Genomic DNA, 21,964 nt, shown 5'->3' with positions numbered 1-21,964 from the left:
AAGTGTGTACGGATTCTTGGCATGTCACAGTGATGTGCGCCAGCATATGGTCATGTGGCATTCTCCGCAAGGTGTGCAATGAAGTCACATGTTAGTTGCCACTACAAGAAACCGATGAACTTTAGTAACAAAAACTTTGTTAAAGGGACGTTATGGTTAAGTTGCGCTACTAAAAACCTATGGAATTCACCTTTTCAATTTTTAATTCCTGTTACTGAAGAAAACCATGTAGCCTACATTTGTCAGTAAAGGAAAAAAGGGGGAGCCAGACATGTGATGTCATCAGTGATGTCATCAATGGCATTTGTGATGTCATCTTTGATGTTCTGGGTGTTAGTCTTAGCAGTGCACGGTGGTGGCACGAGTTATGGTTGCTTAGCTTACCATAACTGGCGAATTTCAAGGGTTTTTTGGTTTTACTTCGAACCATAACGTCCCATTAACAAAGTGTTTTTAGTGAATTTCATAGGTTTTTAGTAGCGCAACTTAACCATAACGTCCCTTTAATAAAGTTTTTTTTTTTACTGAACATCTATATAGCTAAGATGAGCATTGAAAAAGATAAATTACCCACTCAGTACAATACAAAATCATTTCTTATGCCGGAAAGGGGGTTTCTAAAAGCATGTTGGCTGTAAAGGTTATTTACGTAGACTTAATTATGGGAGTAATTGTGATATAAAAAAAACGTTTCGCTTTGCAAGTTAAATGTACCGGAATTTTGTCCACTGCCTTCTTTTAAACAAATTTGATATCACTGAATTCAAACATGAGTTAAATGTGCGTGGATGATTTTTTCAAGAAGAGGAAGTACTTCCAGGTAAGCTTTGTGGGAATCTGTCAATTGTTGTCAGTATGGGAATGGGAGTTCTGTGCTCCAGTAATAGAGCCTAATGTACAGAGCCCAGCGTCCATTGTTCAATTTGTTTATAAACGTTTGCTGTGACATTTGAGATTTTGCTTTCCAGAGTTTTAAAAATCAGGGAAGAATTTAGATACAATATTTATTTGTATTACTAAGCAATCTGACCTATTTCTGTTTCTGTTGACGAATGTTGCATTAATTTTGCTAGCAGCGCTTTTGTTTCTCAGAGACGTGTGTCAACGTCGTTTCTTAATATCTTACTGAAGAGTTCTGCGAGTGTGAGCAGTTGGCATGGTGGAAATTAGGGATATGGCTAACATTCGTCTTTGTGAGAACGGTTAAACATAGGCATGGCAATGGCAACGATTCCCTGCCGAGTTCCTTGCTGAATTGAAACAGGTCTACTTGCTTTAAATCTTACACCGAATCACCATAGTTCACTAACCTATAACAATACAAAATAGGATTCACCTTGGTGGAATTCATTTTCCAAACTTTGGCTGTTTGGTTGCCTAAAAGGAAGAGATGTATTGCTCAGGAATGTTGGAAAGCGATACAGTTTGTGACCTTTATTATTATAATTACCGCCATTTGTCATTGTGCAAAATCCACATAATTGCAAGTTGCAGGATGGCAAGATCTATCCACATATCAAGGGTCCAAAGGGCTCTGTGGGGATTTTGGAAAAATTCCCATGGGTGGTAATTCTTCCAAAGTTCTTTCTTTAGTTTTACCACTAAAAGTGCTAAGGTATCTCCTCCACATTAGCACACAACTAATATGATGGTGTTGCAGTAAATGCAACATTAATTCCATGCAACCACTTTTTTTACCACACTACCGTACTCATTGTACGAGCAACCGCAATGCAACTTGATACCTTCATATTCTCTTACACTTCATTTTGTTGCCATGGGGGGTCTGGGGTGGAGGTTGACTGCTGCTTGATTTATGGTCTGCCGTGGTACAAACCTTCACATGTGGGTGTCTTGAAACTTTTGTTGCTGCCTTTGAAGTCAGTATTCCCACAAGGCATTACGCCGAGCAGGGGCAGCGAAGTACCTCTCGCCCGTCTCGCCAGCCATGATTTCAGCAGGAAGCTCTGTATATGGCAGACCAGGTCATGGGGTCAGCCAACAGAGCCAAGTATAAATTTTGGATGATAGGAACTGGACTGGAACATTTGTACCTCAATGCTCTTCACCCCAACAGAGCTACTCTGTGCCTTATTCAAACATAATTAAAGTGACTGACAAAACGTCCTCGTCCTTGTTAAACTGTCTCGTTAATTTTCATATCATCTGTGGGTTTTAACGCAAACAAGGAGTTTGCTTTCTTGTGGAATCCCACATTGTGTTCACATCACTTGAGCTACGTGATCAGACCTGTGTCAAACAATGACTAAAATCAACCAACCTTGACTCAAAGTTGGGTTTTTCCGTTGCTCTTTGTCTTTACATTTTGAAAGTACAGTTCCAAAACCAAGAAGATATTTTGGCTGCCATTAGTCTGCATTCTGGCTCCTGCAGTGTTCACTCAAGCTGGATAAAATAAAAGCTATGGATTTACATATTTGTCTCGTTGGTTTATAATATATGTGTATACATTTCAAGTCATCTCTCTATTGAGCAAATGGCCCTTAGGGACGTGCATATGGATTGTATGGGATTACAACACAGTAATTCTGAGTCCAAATAACAGAACCAACTCAGGAAGATGGTAAAGTACTGTTTTATTAAAAATGATCTAAAACAGGGAGGTTACAATGAACATCAACGGACGTACGCTCACTCTCTCAATGATCTCTACACAGAATATGGTTTTTGTATGAAAAATACGTCAGAGTGATGTCATAGTACGTGGCAATAGTGAAAAACCTATCAAGGGTCGGGATTGGTTAAGGGAGACATATAAGTATACTTTTCTATAGGGACTAGGATTGTTATTGGCTGTTCGTTATCAGGTGGACAATGTATGCCTACCCTTATAAACATGTAATCTCAGAAACATTAGGTACACAGTTTCTCATTGGTCTTCAAACTATAAGGACCTTTGTTATATGGATTAATACAATTGGTTGGCATGCTGTGCCATGTCTGGAAAATGTGGTTCATTTAGCAGCATGTAAGCCAGACCAAGTTGCAAGGAGATAGGGCATGAAACAACCCCACCACCCAATTAGCCCAGGATCTCTCATCGCCCTTGCCGTCTGTCATGAAATTGTCTTTGTACTTGGCCTTATAGAGTATTCTCATCTTTGGGCACTCACTATCGTCACTGGGACTCCAAGTTTGAACTCTATTTCCATCCTTGGCTCACGTGACCACTATCTGGTCCATTTTGCAGGTTTCTAAATGCTCTAAATGAATTAAAACATGGCATCCTTGGTGTTCTTCCTTGCACCTTAACAAGTGAAGAGTCATCCTCTGAATGCTCGCTCCTTTCCAGAATAGATGGATAACCTTATTTGCTTCAGTCTTCACTCCAGGCCAGACATCCTTGCCATGCATTGAACTTCTGATTTCTTCAACATCTTGTGCATTGTGTAGTTTCTTCTTGTCCACATCGATACTTCATTTGACCTCTTGCATCATAATTTGTCCTCTAGTACTCATACCTTATCATACTGTTTTATCTTGAGACAGCACGCACACTTCTTTATGATGTCATCAATTCACCCATTTAGAGTTTTCATACTCCTTCAGTTTTTTCCTCCTGTAGGTTATCATCACGTTGAGGGTACATTTGGTAAGGTTGTCTCAATGGGTATCTTCTTTCAAACACTCGCTGCAGTATTGGTATTATAGCCGGTGTTAGGCACGGCACAATCTCATGTCTCCAATACAGGGGAGGTAGGGGGGCGGGATCTCCTGCATATGCACACAGCTGCTCCTCTACACTATAAAACAGAGTATTGTTGTATATCTTAATAGCCATATATTAGGAAGTTTGCAAACATGTCAAAATTACACATTTCATGTGGGATCATTTAGTCTAGTCATTGTTTATACTTTGCACCATGGGACTTATAGTCCTGAGTAGCACATTTGGATTCAAAGACCAAAAGTCACAGAATGGAGAGAAAAATAAAATGGACCAGACTGGCATCCCCCCCGTGGATTGCATTATGTGGCAATGCCTGATATTTGTATCAGCTAGATCCGACAAAATATGTGGTTAAGGGTCTAAATAGAAGACTGTGCTCAAATGCTAACTTCACTACTTATCTGAAACATGTGACCCATGTCAAAGAAATATCGCTGTGCTGTATAAGCCAAAATTAGGATGCCAGATATGTGTTTGGGGCACAGGAGGCTGGCAATCATGTGTGACTTTTGTGGTAGGTGTGTAGAGGCAAAGTGCCACGCATGGTCTTGTGTGGGAGGGTGGGAAGACAGGTTGCCATTGGTGGGTCCTGTATTGTGGGCGGCAGGGGGGTAGAACAGCAGGTGTATGGTCTGTTTTTTGGGATGGTTGGAAAGCTGGCTCAGCTCATGTTTGGCTGTTAGGTACAAGCCGGATCCCTTGGTTCGGCTCTGGTCCATCTCCACCTAGTAACTGGATCCCCACCTCTAGTTGTTACAGCTCATTTATCATGGCATCCTCATCAAAGCTCGCACATGGCAGTCAGATCTACTTTCCAAGAATGTACATTAAAGGTAAAGGTGGCAGAGGTAGACTCATGTCAAATGCACAATGTTAGGGGGACATTTTCATTTCTGTGCCAATTCACTTTAACCTCAGAGACCCCGAGCTCTTTTGCTGACTCAGTGCTTTTAACTTTTTACTCCTGAGTGAGTTAGACCTTTTTTTCACTCACTCATGTGTTTTTCTGACTATGATCTTCTATGTTCCTCGCTGTTTTATGGAGTATGGTAAACTCTATAGGCATCTGCTTTTGCAGTGTGACACACAGCACCTTTTGTGCAGTGCCACTAAGAAGTCCTCCTAATGTATAACTACATTTTTCTGGGTGAACTACTGTTCCCAAGAATAATAAAATGACCCCTGTCTTACTTACCTTTACTTTACGGGTCCAGCACATACCGCCCTATGAGGAGTGCCTGGGGGTTACCTAGTAATTCCTTTAACCCAATCCTCATGTAACATTTGGTTACACCTATTCACTTGAATGGCTGATGGCAGTGGTTGTGGGCATCCAGAGGACCCTACAGAAGCAAGAAATCTGCATTCAAAGTCCCTTCACCAGAGTCCAGGACTGAGGGATCAAGGAATTCCTAACCGGAGCTATACGTTCTTCATTGGCGCTGAGAAAAAGGCACCAAAACCACAAAGAGCCACTGAATCAACAGAAATACATTGCTGCCAAGTCCCTCTCTCGAGTGAGGCCACAGGAGCCCACCAGACATCTTCCCTTTCATCACCAGGACCAGGAACAAGGGTGTACTGCATTGCATCATAAAAGCAACCAGCTGGAAAACTTCTTCACTTTGAAGGTACTGTGGGGCTTGGGGTATGTTATCCTTTTGCCATTGGAGGTGCTTCCTATCTTTGGGAGTGCGATTTAACGCCAGACTAATTTGACCTCAACTTACCTGCATTGGCCTTGCAGCTTGTGCTTTCCAAAGGTGACTCATCTTGCGTTGCTGTGCTTTCTCTTTTGAACACTGACTATCTAAGAAAACATTTCTATGAAGAAGAGCATCAGAACTTTGACTTTGTCCATTGACATTGGTGGGCCCGGCTCCCTAAAGGCCACCTCCTGAACCTATGGGCTTTGGCCGTGGTTGTTCCCTCACAAGTTTTAATGAAAAGTTTAATGCTGAGATGATTGACTGCCTGCATCCCTTTGGGAGAATCTAACTATTCTTATAACATATCAGTCTTTTCTAAGCTAACCCTAACCTTCCCTTCCTTGAAAACTCAATATTCCAAAGGTGATGCTATATAAATGCTGTAGAGATCTCAAATGACATCACCTCTGGGTGCTGGAACATGTGTAACATATGAACGAGTACTCACCTGCCTTGTTGTTCACTTGTTGATTTGAATCCCAACTGAGAATTAATGTTACAGCTAATTACTGCAATCAAAAGAAATCTTTAAATATCTTTTTTGTATAAATAAATAATTAATGTATTATAACTCCATGTGTGTAAGTGTATACTTGGATACCTGGGTTTTCTTGTTTCATTGCACAGTTCTACAGCTCACATTACCCCTCTTAAGATAAGCTCGGCGTCTCAGTCACACTGCCAACGTGTGTAGTACAGGCCTTTATTAAAAGGCGGGTTACCTATTGCCAAGAGATAAGTCTTGTGTAGTCCCACACCAGTTGGACTGCACTAATTCTTACCTAACAAACAGAACCGTTTTTAGCAATGTGAACACAAGGTACCATAACAGAACGTATAGTGTAATGTGTTCAATGTTCTTTCCTTTTGAGGTAGAATTCATTTTTCTGGAGGAGTCAGGGAGCGTTATTGTCAAAAATGTCCTTAGATAGTATTTCATTGTCACCTGGGATGCTCCTTTCTACAGTATGTTGTCAGCGTGAGAATTCCTGCAACCTCTGACTTAACTCACACATGGAGAGCGTTGCTTTTCAGCTTTGGCAAACAACAAGCTCCTTCAGAGGTTTCTGCTAATTAAAATCCGGTTGAACCAGATTTTCTTTGTAATCGCAACTGCACCTGAAACCAAGTGTTCCTAATCAGATTGGATTCTGAACTTTGCCCAAACTGCCGTGCCCTATGGATGCGTGGGCTGCAAGGATGGCCCGAGCCAAAGCTCTCTAGCAGCCATGTTCAGACACATGTGCTGTGTTTGTCTCATTGACTCTTGTTACCTGATGTTTTGTTTTCTTGTTTTTCTCCATCTGTCACACGACTTTATTAGGCAAAGTTACAATTCATTGTGAAAGATCCATAGGAGTGCCACACATTGCGGCACAATCTTTTGCACATCAGTGCCCGTTTGACCAGTTTGGCAAGCCTTACCTCCAGCAGTAGCTACCGAATACTGATAAACTACCCTCCCTTCACTTCTCTACAGAGACTGGTAGAAGGTTTAGTTTAAAAGTCCGTTTTCCCACCATAAACACATTCTTTTGTGCGGAATAGGAACTCTAAATCATTAATGGTTCTGGCAACCGAGGTAGTGAAAGGTCCTCTGTGGTGACGCCTTTTTTCGGCATGTTCACTCACACCGTGAATCAGCGGGGTGGAAATTCGGATTTCATTAATGAATGGGAAAAGCATGGCTTTTCAGCAGTGCCAGATTAAACCCTTTTGAGCCCCTAGGCAGTCGAAATGATGGGGCCCCCCTCGCAAATTATCTCCTAATACGCTTTTAATTTTCTGCACCGCTTTATTTTGATCTGTGGTTGCGTGGCCCCTAAAAGGAGGGGGCCCATAGGCTGGTACCGACTTGGCCTAATGGGTAATCTGGCACTGGTTTCCGGTATCTTTGTGTGTGAAAGTGAGGGCATGGACTTTCAGAACTGTAGAAGCATAGTTCTTCCCAGTAATGCAATGGGATTTTAGAAATATAGGACACACGCGAGTATTTTACTTGGGGTTCATTATTAAAACATAACATAACCATTTACTTTTGTTTCCCCCTCTGATATAAAGCACCTAAGAAGTCGCGACTACGAACTGGATACCAGGATTTATTTGTTTAGTTCTGGCTCTTAGGTCGCAGTGTTCTCTCCTAAGATTCAAAATTGTACTGTGTGTTGGCTCACCTTGATATGCAGAGGCATACAGTATTTTGGATGTGAATCTTTGAGAGCCAATTTACAGAAGTGAGAGAGGAACGCAGCGCGCTGCATGTGTTTCCCAATTCCGTCACGGTCCTCTTCTTTTCCTTAATAGTGGCGTTTCACCAAAGAGGGGTCTCATATTTCTTGTCCCTCTTCTGCAGAGACTCAATAATACCCCCCCCCCCCCAGCAAGTACACAGGCGATGTGTACTCTTATTTTATTCGTGTAGCACATATATAGCTCCCAAGTGCAGTTACGTGCATTACAGCGAACATTTATTAGAGCGGGAAAGTGTCAAACAGTATGTACTGTATGGAAAAGAATATAGCATTTGAGGACAGTGAAATGGCCACAGCAAGATGATTTCCTTACACATTTACATTAAATTACACATTATATTCAGAAGAGAAATTCGGTCATCTTCCAGTCACCGCATAGAAAAAGGTTTTTTTTTTCCCGATCCAAAGGATTCCTGTGACTTTTTTTTTTTTTATTTTGATAATTTTTTTTTTTATTAAGGTATGTAGTATACAATCATAAAGTCATAACTTCATAAACATAATGCAGTGAAACCTTTACAATAGTATAGGTTAAACAATGGTAAAAGAAAGTGTTCCGAGAAAGCAGTTAATTGAGTACTCTGTGTATAATTAGGAGTTAAGCATTTGAAGAACAACTTTTCAATACAATTGAAAACATACGCGAAACAACCATAGCACCGTGTTGTGCTAAACTTAGTTTAGAACGATTTCTGCATTATGATGTCTTAAGTGGGGGAAGACAAACACAAGACTGACATTTGACAAACACGAGATGTGAGGGAGGGGGGAAAAAGAGGGGGGGTAGATATTAATGAAGAGAGGCACATTGGCATATATTACAGTAAATATTCAGTTGAGTGATGGGATCAATATTCACATGTAAAGATCTTGGGAGCATCAAAGGAGTATGAGATATTTGAGGATGTCACATTCCGTGCGTAGTTACATTAAAGTGATTCAGATAGCGAATGAAAAATGACCATTTAGCATTAAACTTGGGTATAGAATTAAGATTGTTTGCCATGCACATTTCCATCTTTTGCGTGAGACATATATTGTTCCACCAGCTTCTTATACACAGGGAACGAGAATCTTTCCAATTGGCAGTTATACTCTTCATAGCCAAACAAATAAAGAGATCATTGAGATCATAGAGCCTATACCCTTAAGTTTTGGCAACAAGTATGGAAATACCTTAACTCTATTTTCTTCACCGATATACCACTTTCATTTATGAATATTGTTTTAGGTAGCCTGGCAGTTACCACCCACTTGCCATATGATGATTCCTGTGACTTTTACATTCAGAGTGGGGGATCTAAATGAACACACTTTGTCCACTGTATCCCTGCTGTGCCTTAAAACACCAGCTCATTTTTGAAGTCCCTGGAGTGTGAATAAAGTCCCAAAAGACAGATATTACGCCTATATTTACGCCACAATTCAAGCCCCAGGGCATTTTCCTTGTTTTTTAAGGCACAGGGTGGAGGTTGAATAGGAGTTACATTTCCACCTCCCCTTTGTCATCCGCTTTCACGACAATTTGCTTTTACGCCAGCGTGAGATTTTCCTGCTGGTGTAAAACCAATGATTTCCTACGAAATCCGCCTGCTTTTTACACCAGCAAAAAACAAGGCGATTGCATAGGAAATCATTGTAAGCGCCATGCATGTGCGCATGGCAAGTAGCGTTTACTCGATTTGCACTGCGGAGAGCAAAAGCGAGGGCGTAAAGGCACTTTCACTGCCTCTTTACACTTCTCGTTTTCACTCCACCGCGCAAATGATGAACATTGCATGGATGGACCTGTTTGCACATAAGTTTAAACGTTCGGGCAATTTGCGCTCATGTTTAAAATGAGCTGCCAAGTCAGCATAGATATTCCCGCTAACATTAAAACAATGGATTTCTATCAAATCCGCTCAACTTTTACACGTGTTGCGATTAACAAAGCATTTTATGACAATACCTAGCAAAAAGTCTTTGTATCAGGGCAAAGTTTGGAATGTGATCTAAGTATCTAGGCATTTAATGGCAGAACCTGACAAATATGAATATTAGTGATACCAATATCAAGATTAAAGGGGTTAGGCAGTAATTCCTCTGGAATTATTTTAACTTGCCAGGTCCACCACATGGCCTCCTCATCTGGCTGCGTCACTAAGCTCATTAACACCAGCAAATCCTTCCTCTCTGCCAAGAACCACTTCGAAGTTGCCAGGCCCTCCTAGGGTCAAAACCCTGACTACTGCAACTCTTTATAATCCGGCACTGCTGAAAGAATCTGCACAAATTCAAAACAATTCAAAACAACGCCCTTAGGGTGGCACTTGACATGGTCAAACGGTGCCACGTTTCAAAGGGGAGAAAAGCTAAGCACAGGGTTCCGGTCAAGGACAGAATCAACTTTACGATCCTGTCCATCACCCACCAATGTCTTCTGAATGACGCACTGCAATAACTGGCTGAGAAGAAAAAGCATTCCTATGCAAGGCCTATAAGATCAGTCGACAAACACTGCCTATTCACACCTAGGTTCCACCGGATAATATCGGGGAGGGGGATCCTTCTTCCCAATCCGGGCTCCCACACTCTGGAATGAGCCACCACCCCACTTGCGGGATGAACCATCTTGCACCGCCTTCAGAAAGCATCTCAAGACTTACCTTTTCAGCTTTCAATGATCTTGCCCTCATCTCTTTCATCCCCCCTTTACATCTCCCTTACCACTTTGCAACTGGCACCTACATGCCCATGGGTTCGGCGCGCTGTGTATAAATGTACTAATAAAATAAACTCTGGGTGAGGACAATGGTTGTAATGAAATGCAATTGCATGTCAAAGGGTGTCAAAACCTCGGCATTTGATGGTAGATGTGGAAAATGTTGAGATAACTTGGGCTTTGGATGGAAATTAATGGTCATTCTTGTGGGTTCCTGGGTGTTTTATGTCAAAACATCCCAAATGGTGTTCGTACCATTGACACTACTTTTGAAAAGATGTGAGTACCTGGGAATATGATTTTAATGCTTAGCAAATGACTTTAGTAAGCCATACCGTGTGAGTATATTTGCACAGGAAGGCAATGCATGGCAAACGAAGGTGCAGTGGGGCATGTGACAATGATGCATGGCAAGTGACATCAGTGCACGGGCATTTCATGGCAATGCGTGCCACATGCATCAACACCAGTATTTCTGGATATGCAGGTGTCTTTAAGACGTTTTGGATAGCCTGTCACCACCATCCCATGGGCAAATGTGAAGGAAAGCCATAATTCAGGTTCACATATACCATTATGTTAAGTTAAAGTATATTATGTTATGCGTTATGCTATATTATTTTAATAAAATATAGGATAGGGTAACATGAATAGTATACCTTTACCAGGGAAGGAAATAACAATAAAATCTCTATAAGGAATGATGGTTATAAACTGTCAGAAATGTCCAAGTATATTGGTTTGAAAATAGCTTTTTTGTGTCCTACAGAGAAGTCGTCTCTTTCTGGGCTGGTCACTGTGGCCCCCTCAGCAAAAACAAAGAGGTGATGGCTGGAAGGTTTAGACTGAATCTTAACCACTGGCATTGCTCGGGGGCAACCCTCCAGACCATCATTCTTCGCCTGCCAAGCCATTACAGAAGGGGAAAGACCATATGCAAATCAGGCTTGGTCCCACCCCAAAAGGGGCAGTCCAGCCCGAACTGCTAGGTCACATCCCTTCTGCACGAGAGCACAAGCACCGTGGCCCCCTCCCATTGCTTGTGCTTTGAATGGAAGTTCCATAACTCTGATTATGCGTGCATGCATCAACAGATAGTCGGGTATGTTTTGTATTTGTAATGAAGGATTCTCCCATCTCTCTTTGTAGGGTCTAGGCGACCCCTCCTAAATGTAGACATGTATGCTGTCTATAGTCTTTACTTGCTTGACCTAGTGGTAGCTATGGTCAAGTGATCAAATGTAGGATACAGGGTAAGATTATTACTTTAAATAAAAGGTGTGTTCATATGTACATATATGAAACTATACTTTATATATCAGAGCAAGTAATGAAGGCATTGGTGAATTGTGTGTTTCGAAAGTGCCATGTCCCACAGTGAAACTTTTGATTGTCTTCACCCTGTCAGGAACTTTCAATCGCATAAGTTAAAGAAGTTTTAAAATAGCATGTTTCATATAGAGTGCTAGAGTACCTCAGATTTACCGTAAAATCTGTATTCACTTACCCAGGGCTTAGACTCTCATAGGAAGTAGTGGAAGAGATGGGTGATGTCTTGATTGACTGAATGCAATACCAGTTCGGATGCTTCGTGGTCCACATTTGTAAGAAAAGTACCCAATTGTAGAGATATGGCTAATGTGATGAGTAGGATTTTGCCTACGAACTACCCCCGAGACTTTCAGAGGGTGTGTCAAGTGTTATGATATGATGATATGATAGATTATTTATAACGTGCTTAATACCCAGAGGTTTCTAAGCGTGGACGCGGGGATCGAACTTATGTTGCTCCGTCTCGTCTTGTTTCCAAGGCGAGCACGTTGCCGCTGAGCTATTCTCCCGAGACTGTATTGGGATCTTCAGCAATTTCCGACCACTGTCACAAGATGCTCTGGTTCCAAAGAAGATGGTAAGTCTATGTGACTCAGTTCATCTCATTAGTTGAAGGACAGGAAGCACCATAGAGGACCAAAGTAGTTGGTACCGGGGAAGAGCTTCTGAGTCAGGAGGGGACTTTGCACGTTGGTTTTGAACCTATTGTGTGCATACTCACAATATAATATACACCCAATGTACCGTAAGGGGATTTATGAATTAAAGATGAATATCTGGTCTGGCTATTTGAACATGTGTTTATTTTAAATGTATTTACATATATATATATATTGATGTGACCAAGCGCTCAGTTGAGCCTACAGTCGTCCTGCCTCTGTTTCTGCTGCTTTCCCAGCCGTGTTTTTTACACGCTTTTGTGTTTGTTTCATTACATTTTGTTATGACCTTCCTCATGTGAGCTGCGCTTTTATTTCTTTTTGGATTCTGCCATCCGATCCGCGAAGAGTGCGGTCTTCCCTCTCTCCTCTCTTTTCTTCTGTGTCCAACTATAAACCCTTTAAAGTATATTGCATCTGTAGGATACCATCTGTAGGATACCAGTGCACATACATTGATTCACCCCTCTCACCCCTCTTCACCTCAAGAATACGCCTTTATGAAAATACAAATGCTGACAGCAAGCCGTGGAACCCATATAGCCAGCTGCTTGAACAGACTCAAACGGGAAAAGGGGTACATGCTGTGCCTTCACCATGAAGTACTTGCAGTCCCTCAATGGGTGTTAGGTAATAATTGATGTGGGCACACTGTGTGAGACTGCATAATACTTATCTACTTGGTATTAGGTAACCCACCTTTTGGTATATGTCTGTACTAAGCACGCTGGCAGTGTGACTAAGCAGCCAGGCCTATCACAAGAGGGGTAAATGTGAGCCGTAGAGCTGTAGCATTGAAATTCACCAATACAAGTAACTAAGTAACACTTACACTCAAGGTTTCAGTTTTAAATAGTTATTTATTTATTTAACTATCAATTTTTAAGTATGCATTCTTTAAAAAGGCAAATCATGTAACAATGTAAATATATTTTAACAATACATTTCAGAATCAAGACAAGTTAGTGGATAATCTTTGGAGGATATGCTTCTTACACAATTCCTACACCCCGAGGTGACTTCACTCACAAGGACAGTAATGGCATTTATATATCACACTAGGTATACTTTGCAGATTCTGAGGTTGCAAACAGGAAAGGATTAAGGAAGAAAAAGGCTAAACAGGTTCTCAGTATATGTGAGGACACTTAAATCTTCCAATGAAATGTAGACAAGCCCTTCCCAGCAATAACAGTCTAAAACAAGTTACCACTTATGAGGGACGCAATGTCAAAGTCAATGGGCAAGAAGATTCTGCAGGGAGCCAGGACAGCCAAAGTCAATTGGAAATAGTCTACGGACCTGAGGCACTTCTTAGAATCAAAGTCTTGCACAAAGTTTGAGATTTAGTTCAAATAAAATAACTTGTAGGGTCACAAGCTGTTAAGCCTGTGGAAGGAGAGTTGGAATCAACTCTAAAGGGAAGACAATGCAATTCCCAACTGAGAAGAGCACAGCTAAAAAGACAATGAGGTAAGTGCCCAAAGTCTAAACAGTACCTCTGGTTTGAAGAAGAGTGGTCCAGCTGGATTTTGTCCTGTTACACCGTTGCAGACCCTGTGGTCCTCAGCCTCAGTCGTGGGGAGAAGAGGGAAGACCTCTGGAGGGCTCCTTTGGCAGTAGTTTGGATGTCATAGCCAGCTATGGGCTGTTTTGAGTTCAGCAGCACTTTGCGGTTTCATAACTTAGTTAACAGCACCGCTGCGGATCTCGGATACTGATTGGACTTGCTTCATTCCTTGGGTCCTGCACTCTGGTGAGGGGACTTGAGCTCTGGTCATACTGCTTCTGGAGGGTCCTTAGGAGGTTTTGGTGGGATTTCAGATGTTGCACTCAACTATGGATTTCTCGAACCTTGGAACGCTGTGCTTGCAGCAGCAAAGAAGTACAGCCAGTCAGGAAAGATGGTACAGTGGAGTTAGTTGGTCCCACTAAGCCAAGGGAAGAAGTTGTCCCTTCCATAACTTCTCTGTCGAATTGAAAAAGGAGTTTCAGCACATCAGCAGGGATTCAATGGCCAATTCAAAGGTCCAGGACGATGCAGCAAGCTTCGTTCAGGGTTTCTTCCTAGTGGTCGACTCTCCCTCTAATCGCAAAACCCTTGCCTTTTAAGCAGGTCTCTCCCATTCATGCACAGCCCAGGCTGTCAAACACACAGCAGGGTGGCTGTCCTGAAAGGAAATCCAGCCAGTCAATCAGGACTGGTTGCATTCCGGCATACCTAGAGACAAAGGACAGGGGAGTTTTGTGAACCTCCCTCGCATCCTGCCTTTCCAGACACAATGGAGCCAGAGGTGGGCTTCAGGGCTGTAGCCCGCCAAAGGCAAAATGAACAAAGGGCATAAACCTGGCTCAATGCACAGAGTAAAACCCAAGCAAGACCTCACAAACAGAAAATGGCAAAAAAAGAAGACTGGAGCCATTTTAGCAAAATGGTCACCCATGGGTGCTATACTGCAGCTAAGGGTAAATCCTGCGGTAGAAAAGCACAATGTAGGAACATTAAACCACTGCCACCAGCCATTTAAAGTAGTGAGGGTAACATCAAAATCTTACATGAGAATGTTGTATAAGTGGCTACTAGGTAACTCCCCCCAGCGCTCCACATAAGGTGGTGTGTGGCGGACCTACACAGAGTAAAGGTAAGTTAAGTCAATTTCACTTTATTATTCTTGGGAACAGTAGTTCACACAAGAAAAGGTATCTAAACCTTATGAGACATCAAAAGGATTTCTCTGTGACACTGCACTGAAGGTGCTATGTGCCACCATATAAAATGCAGATGCCTTTGGAGTTTGTCAGACTCCAAAAACAGAGGAAGCACATAATCCAAATTAGGTAAAAACACATGAGAGAGTGAGAAAAAGGCCCCACTCACTCCAGGGTTAAAATGAAAAAGTCCTAAAGTCCAGCAAAAGTGTTGAGGGTCTCGAATTTTGAAGGGAATTAGCACAGAAATGAGAATTCTCCCTAACATGGGGTACAGTTGTTTTTTATGTCTCTGATATTTCCTCAGGTGACGACTCAGCAGTTGGGTTAACAAGGTATTGAAATTTAAAAATACACATCCTCCTTCCTGAGTGTTGGGATGGGACTTTCTATACCGCAGCAATGCTATTTCACCAATCCATAACTCAAGTATGAGCAAGTGTGTAGCACCCGTGACAACAGTTTCTAAATTACATCTTGCTGTGTAATAACTTCACATGTTGCTATCATTCATCAAATGTGTGTACATAGTAGATAGCAACATACCAATAACAACATTGTGTGCATCTAAAATGGAATTTATTCACATATGTACTATTTTTATTAGATAAAGAATGTCATTGTTGCCTTTGTCATGTTAGAGCTAAAACATAACTTTGCTTTCCCCACCAGGATAACAAGTTGTGCTATGACCATGAACAAATATGTAGAAGAGAACGTGTCTCAGAAATCCTACACAACCATCAAGTACTTCATGAAGATGCTGAGCAGCGTCAGTGAGACCCTGATTTTCATCTTCATGGGCGTGTCCACAGTTGGTAAAAACCATGAGTGGAACTGGGCCTTTGTGTGCTTCACCCTGCTTTTCTGCCTGATCTGGCGTGCACTAGGTAAGCATTGCTGATCCCGAAATACCTTGAGTGCTGTGAATTCTTTGCATGTTATATACATGTTCCCTTACAGAAAGCTCACCCTCTTTATGCTACAATGCAACCATTGACTTCAATGAGAAAACGCCAATAGGCAGGTGTTAAAGTGCATATTCAATGCCTGCAGTGTAAGCCACAGGGGTTGACAAGTGTGCGTTCTAATTCAGATGAAACTTTGTGTTATAAAGGATTCAAGCGCTCACACACAGAAGTCCACCAGCCAGTGCATGTCAATGACGGCAATAGTTGTATAGTTATTCTCAATAGTAAGAGCTTTGCTTTTTCTGCCAGAACCAACTAACACCTTTGCAGTACATGATGGGGGAGTGTGGGGTGTCGTGTTTTCAATCAGCAGCTCTGTGATGCAAAAAGAGTGCATCATGGTGAAAGTTCTGTTACAGTGTCAAACATTTTGTAGATGCTACTGTGGCTGTGTATTAGGTGAACATTTGTTAAATATTGATTTTAAGAGCTTTTTGTGGTTTCCATGTTACTTGACACATTGATGTTTAAAGAGTCGTCATATAATATAATAACAATGATCCCAATGAATTACAACCGGGTGCTATTTGATGGCAACTGTGCCTTTCGTTGGGTCATTGGGGGTCATTACGAGTTGGGCCGTAAGGGTTTACCGGCACCGTTAAGGAAGCCGGTGCCGGTAAACCCTTACCGCCCTATTCCGAGGTCCCTTAGCGGTTCCCAGTAAGAACGGCTGGTCTGAGCACCCGTTCTCTGCAGACCCGTTAAGGGACCTTGGAGCTAATAACGGGCACGCAATTTGCGGGCCCGTTATTAGTGCCTTCCCCATTCCCATTGAGCCCTATGGGGGCTCAAATTGGAATGGGGAATGGGTTACTGAATGGGGATTTACTGGGTCCGCATAGGTTGGAATGTCCCGGTAAGTCCCCATTCAACCAGACCAGACCCGGACCTGGGTTTGGAGGTAGCCATGGCGCTAATAGCGCCTTGGCTACCTCCAAACTCGTAATGACCCCCCTTGACTTTTTCCTAAAGCCGGATTTTTACAGTCACATATAGGAATTGTATGCAATATCTGATATTGCTATTGTTACTTGAGTGTTTCAACTCTGTAATAATGTTTTATACAGTGCACCTTTTCCCTGTGTGCAACAACTTTTGGCTGTAACTTGTAATGATACAATATAGTGAATCATTCACTTTTTTCTATTAGATGTGACGATTACAACTGAGTGCATCTTACCATTGATCTAATACTAACAACACAATGCCACATTAGCGCAAATTAATCTCTGCATCACATTAGAGGAGAACTTTTTTTCTGACAGATTTGTTTGACATATAGTGCAATTCAGTGGTGTAAAGCAGTTGCCCAATGAATCAGATTCATCCCTTCACTGCATGGTTTATGTCCCTATAAATAATGACATTTTTACAACGCAATATGGCCTGTGATTTGTTGTTTGATCTCTAAGCAAGTCAGCTAACAAAGCAAGATGGGAACTAAAACACGTTGACACATCTTCATTCATGAAAAGTTTATTTTCATTAATGGTAGAGGAATAACATCACAAAGATTAGCCTTGTGTCACATTTATAAGAACTGTGAAGATTAGCCATGCGTCACATTTTGAAAGAGCTGTGAAGAGTAGCCTTGCGTCACATTTCGGAAGAATTGTGAAGAGTAGCCATGCGTCACATTAGCTGTTTAATCTTGCTGCTCTCAGAAGCACACATGTGTGTCTAGTAATCCTTGATGCACACAGAGGGGCTTGTTGGAGCAGCTAACGTATTTCACTTAGAGGAATCAGTGTTTTCAGCTTGGAGGGGTTGTGGGTGTGACCAGTGTATTGCACTTGAAATAATTGCAGCGTATCATTGTGTCGCAGCTGGATGAACTCGGATGACACACTAGGAAGAACTTTGAGAGTAGCCAATGTTCTAACCAACCTGCTCCTGATCCCCTCCAACATACCTCCCAAGTACTATAGATGCCTATGGGCTAGCCACACTACACACAAACATACACCCAACATAACTAACATTAGCATACAACAAACAACTCATGCAGTGGACCTTACCCTTACGGATACAACATGACAGTGCAAGCAATCAACTCATCAGCGAATCAACACACACGGATGCCAGTTTGTCCTGGTTCTGAACCATTGTATCACTCTTCCCTCACTAACCCACCCCGCCCTCTTTTTTGCAGAGCCACATGCGCTCCAGGAGACCATGGCAATGGTAATGGTCACGGTAAAAGACAACATAACATAACAAAACAGCCACTAACTCAATTTATTTTTCAAGTATTAAAATAGCAATAAAGGTGTATACATTTGGCTTTAAGGGACAGGAACCACTGCCCTAGACACAAACATATGTCAGGCAAATTAGAAATTGCTTTTGAAGTTGAATTTAAGCTGTGGGGTAATGCAGTCTTGATTCATTAAACCTTGCAACAATATAAACAGTCAACTATAGTAATAGTTATACTAGGCAGGAGAACAATGTTTCTCAGAATTCACAACTGCTTTTTCAAACAAAAGATGGCATTTGTTATTGAATTAGTATTGTATTACAAATTGTATGAAAGGTGCAACAAAAGAGAGTGTCAAACAAGGCTGTTCTTATCTGTAGCAAGCAGTACATTTTGACGTTGGGCACATCAAATATTTATATTTATTTATGATATGTATTTATGGAAGTTTTGTAATGTGCTGCATGCAGAGCATATCACTTCAACACACAATAGAGAGGGAGGAAATATGAAAAGACAATGAGGTAGGATATTTGAGAGTTTCTTCAAAGAAGATTTAGGTTGCTTTTCAGTTGCCAGGGATATACATTAATACAAATATCCAGCAGGATTACATACAGTACTTTTCATTGTCATTTCTAATATTGACGGATGCACTATGCACCTTTTGCCATGAATGAGGCCCATTACCTTGACAAGTGACCTTTTGCTGATGAAAATGTTTTGTTCCCATCTTTGATATGCCTACAGAGAAACTATCTGTACCACAATGTGGCACTAGACAGAAATTGTGCTGCTTATGCAGGGGCTGGAACCACTTCCAGACCCTCTCCCACATGACACAAGCTCTTTGCCTCGAGCTCCATTTCCACGAGGCTCCCTGGAAAAAGGACTGACCCCCACACACATCGGGTAAACCCTGTTGGGCTTGGGTCGCTTACAGAGCATTTACTCTTGAAGCTTGGCAGCAAGCGTTCTGCACATGTAATTTGTGCCAATGGGTGTGCAATCTACATCCAATGTGCAAAATCCGGCATAAACATTATTAATGTGGCACTGCACCAAGCACTGTTGGGCTCTTACCAGCATTTGGGGCAAACTCCTTTCTAAAATGGCCACCACACAATCGAGTCGAGCAATGGAGTGCCTGCACAGCCTTGGTTCAGATTGGCTGCCTACATCAATTTCTGGCAAATGCCAGGAAGCCGGCAGGCGATAGCCAGCCCCCTGCCCAAGGCCCTTTTGTAAGGCTCATGTCTGAGCCTGTCAGAATATGAAGGAGCATCTCCCTGCACTAACTTTTACAGAATTTTTCAAAACTCATGTTTCCATATGATCTCCCACTCGCATTGGTAAGCAGCCATAATGCACAACGTTCCATCCACCCTGCCTGGACATTATCTCTGTCTTTATTACTGTTGCAATCTTCCTCCCCTTTGTCATTTGCTAGCTAGCTGTCCACTACTGCCCATATCACCACCGTGTTATGCATGCCTTAGAGCCTTGTGTTAGAAATCGAATTTAGGTGCTCTTTAATCTGTGCAAGCATTTATGTTTTTTTGTCTATTAGAGTGCCTTGTGTAAAACATTTAATCTAGGTGCTCTTTGATCTGTGCAAGCATTTTTGTTTTTGTGCTTAGGGTACCTTTACGTGCCATTCATGTGGATGAGACCTTTCCGCATGCGACCTGTTATAGCACCCCGTAACATGAGGTGAGGCTTTGCCAGTCTGTGTAATCACACCTATTTGACTCATATACTGCCTGATGTAGCCCCCTGTAACATGAGTTGAGGCTTTGCCAGTCTGTGTAATCACATCTATTTGACTCATATGCTGCCTGATGTAGCCCCCTGAAACATGAGGTGAGGCTTTGCCAGTCCATGTAATCATACCTATTTGACTCTTATGCTGCCTGATGTAGCCCCCCGTAACATGAGGCTTTGCCAGTACATGCAATCACACCTATTTGGCTCATATGCTGCCTGATGTAGACCCCGTAACATGAGGTGAGGCTTTGCCAGTCCATGTTTTTACACATATCTGACTCAAATGCACCTGATCTAGCCCCCGTAACATAAGGTGAGGCTTTGCCAGTCCATGTAATCACACCTGTTTGACTCATATGCTGCCTGATCTAGCCCCCGTAACATGAGGTGAGGCTTTGCCAGTCTGTGTAATCACACCTATTTGACTCATATACTGCCTGATGTAGCCCCCTGTAACATGAGGTGAGGCTTTGCCAGTCTGTGTAATCACACCTATTTGACTCATATGCTGCCTGATGTAGCCCCCTGAAACATGAGGTGAGGCTTTGCCATTCCATGTAATCATACCTATTTGACTCTTATGCTGCCTGATGTAGCCCCCCGTAACATGAGGCTTTGCCAGTCCATGCAATCACACCTATTTGGCTCATATGCTGCCTGATGTAGACCCCGTAACATGAGGTGAGGCTTTGCCAGTCCATGCAATCACACCTATTTGACTCAAATGCACCTGATCTAGCCCCCGTAACATAAGGTGAGGCTTTGCCAGTCCATGTAATCACACCTGTTTGACTCATATGCTGCCTGATCTAGCCCCCATAACATGAGGTGAGGCTTTGCCAGTCCATGTAATAACACCTATTTGACTCGTGTGCTGCCTGACGTAGCCCCCGTAAGATGAGGTGAGGCTTTGCCAGTCTGTGTAATCAAAACCTATTTTACTTATATGCTGTCTGATGTAGCCCCCTGTAACATGAGGTGAGGCTTTGCCAGTCTATGTAATCATACATATTTGACTCATATGCTGCCTGATGAAGGCCCCGTAACATGAGGCTTTGCCAGTGCGTGTAATCACACCTATTTGACTCACATGCTGCCTGATGTAGCCCCATAACACGAGGTGAGGCTTTTCCAGTACGTGTAATGAAACCTATTTGACTCATATGCTGCCTGATGTAGCCCCCCTTAACATGAGGCAAGGCTTTGCCAATCTGTGTAATCATATCTATTTGACTCATATGCTGCCTGATGAAGCCCCCATAACGTGAGGCTTTGCCAGTCCATGCAATCACACCTATTTGACTCATATGCTGCCTGATGTAGCCCCGTAACATGAGGTGAGGCTTTGCCAGTCCATGTAACCACACCCATTTGACTCATATGCTGCCTGATGTAGCCCTCGTAACATGTGGTGAGACTTTGCCAGTCCATGTTTTTACACATATCTGACTCAAATGCACCTGATCTAGCCCCCGTAACATAAGGTGAGGCTTTGCCAGTCCATGTAATCACACCTGTTTGACTCATATGCTGCCTGATCTAGCCCCCGTAACATGAGGTGAGGCTTTGCCAGTCTGTGTAATCACACCTATTTGACTCATATACTGCCTGATGTAGCCCCCTGTAACATGAGGTGAGGCTTTGCCAGTCTGTGTAATCACACCTATTTGACTCATATGCTGCCTGATGTAGCCCCCTGAAACATGAGGTGAGGCTTTGCCAGTCCATGTAATCATACCTATTTGACTCTTATGCTGCCTGATGTAGCCCCCCGTAACATGAGGCTTTGCCAGTCCATGCAATCACACCTATTTGGCTCATATGCTGCCTGATGTAGACCCCGTAACATGAGGTGAGGCTTTGCCAGTCCATGCAATCACACCTATTTGACTCAAATGCACCTGATCTAGCCCCCGTAACATAAGGTGAGGCTTTGCCAGTCCATGTAATCACACCTGTTTGACTCA

General features: G+C 42.5%; 1 protein-coding gene across 1 annotated transcript in view; it reads left to right on the top strand.

Moving 5' to 3' along the window:
• The window catches only part of LOC138526326 (sodium/hydrogen exchanger 2-like), a 680,323-nt gene that overhangs the window by 360,548 nt on the left and 297,811 nt on the right, over window positions 1-21,964 (top strand). Inside the window, exon 4 of the mRNA XM_069636927.1 lies at window positions 15,729-15,946. Within this exon, the coding sequence (XP_069493028.1) occupies window positions 15,729-15,946 (218 nt within the window). The remainder of the gene's footprint in view (window positions 1-15,728; window positions 15,947-21,964) is intronic.

The sequence above is a fragment of the Ambystoma mexicanum genome, chromosome 7p (assembly GCF_040938575.1).
Source record: "Ambystoma mexicanum isolate Mex_15411 chromosome 7p, UKY_AmexF1_1, whole genome shotgun sequence".
Classification (NCBI taxonomy): domain Eukaryota; kingdom Metazoa; phylum Chordata; class Amphibia; order Caudata; family Ambystomatidae; genus Ambystoma; species Ambystoma mexicanum.
This window is presented reverse-complemented; position numbering and strand designations above follow the sequence as displayed.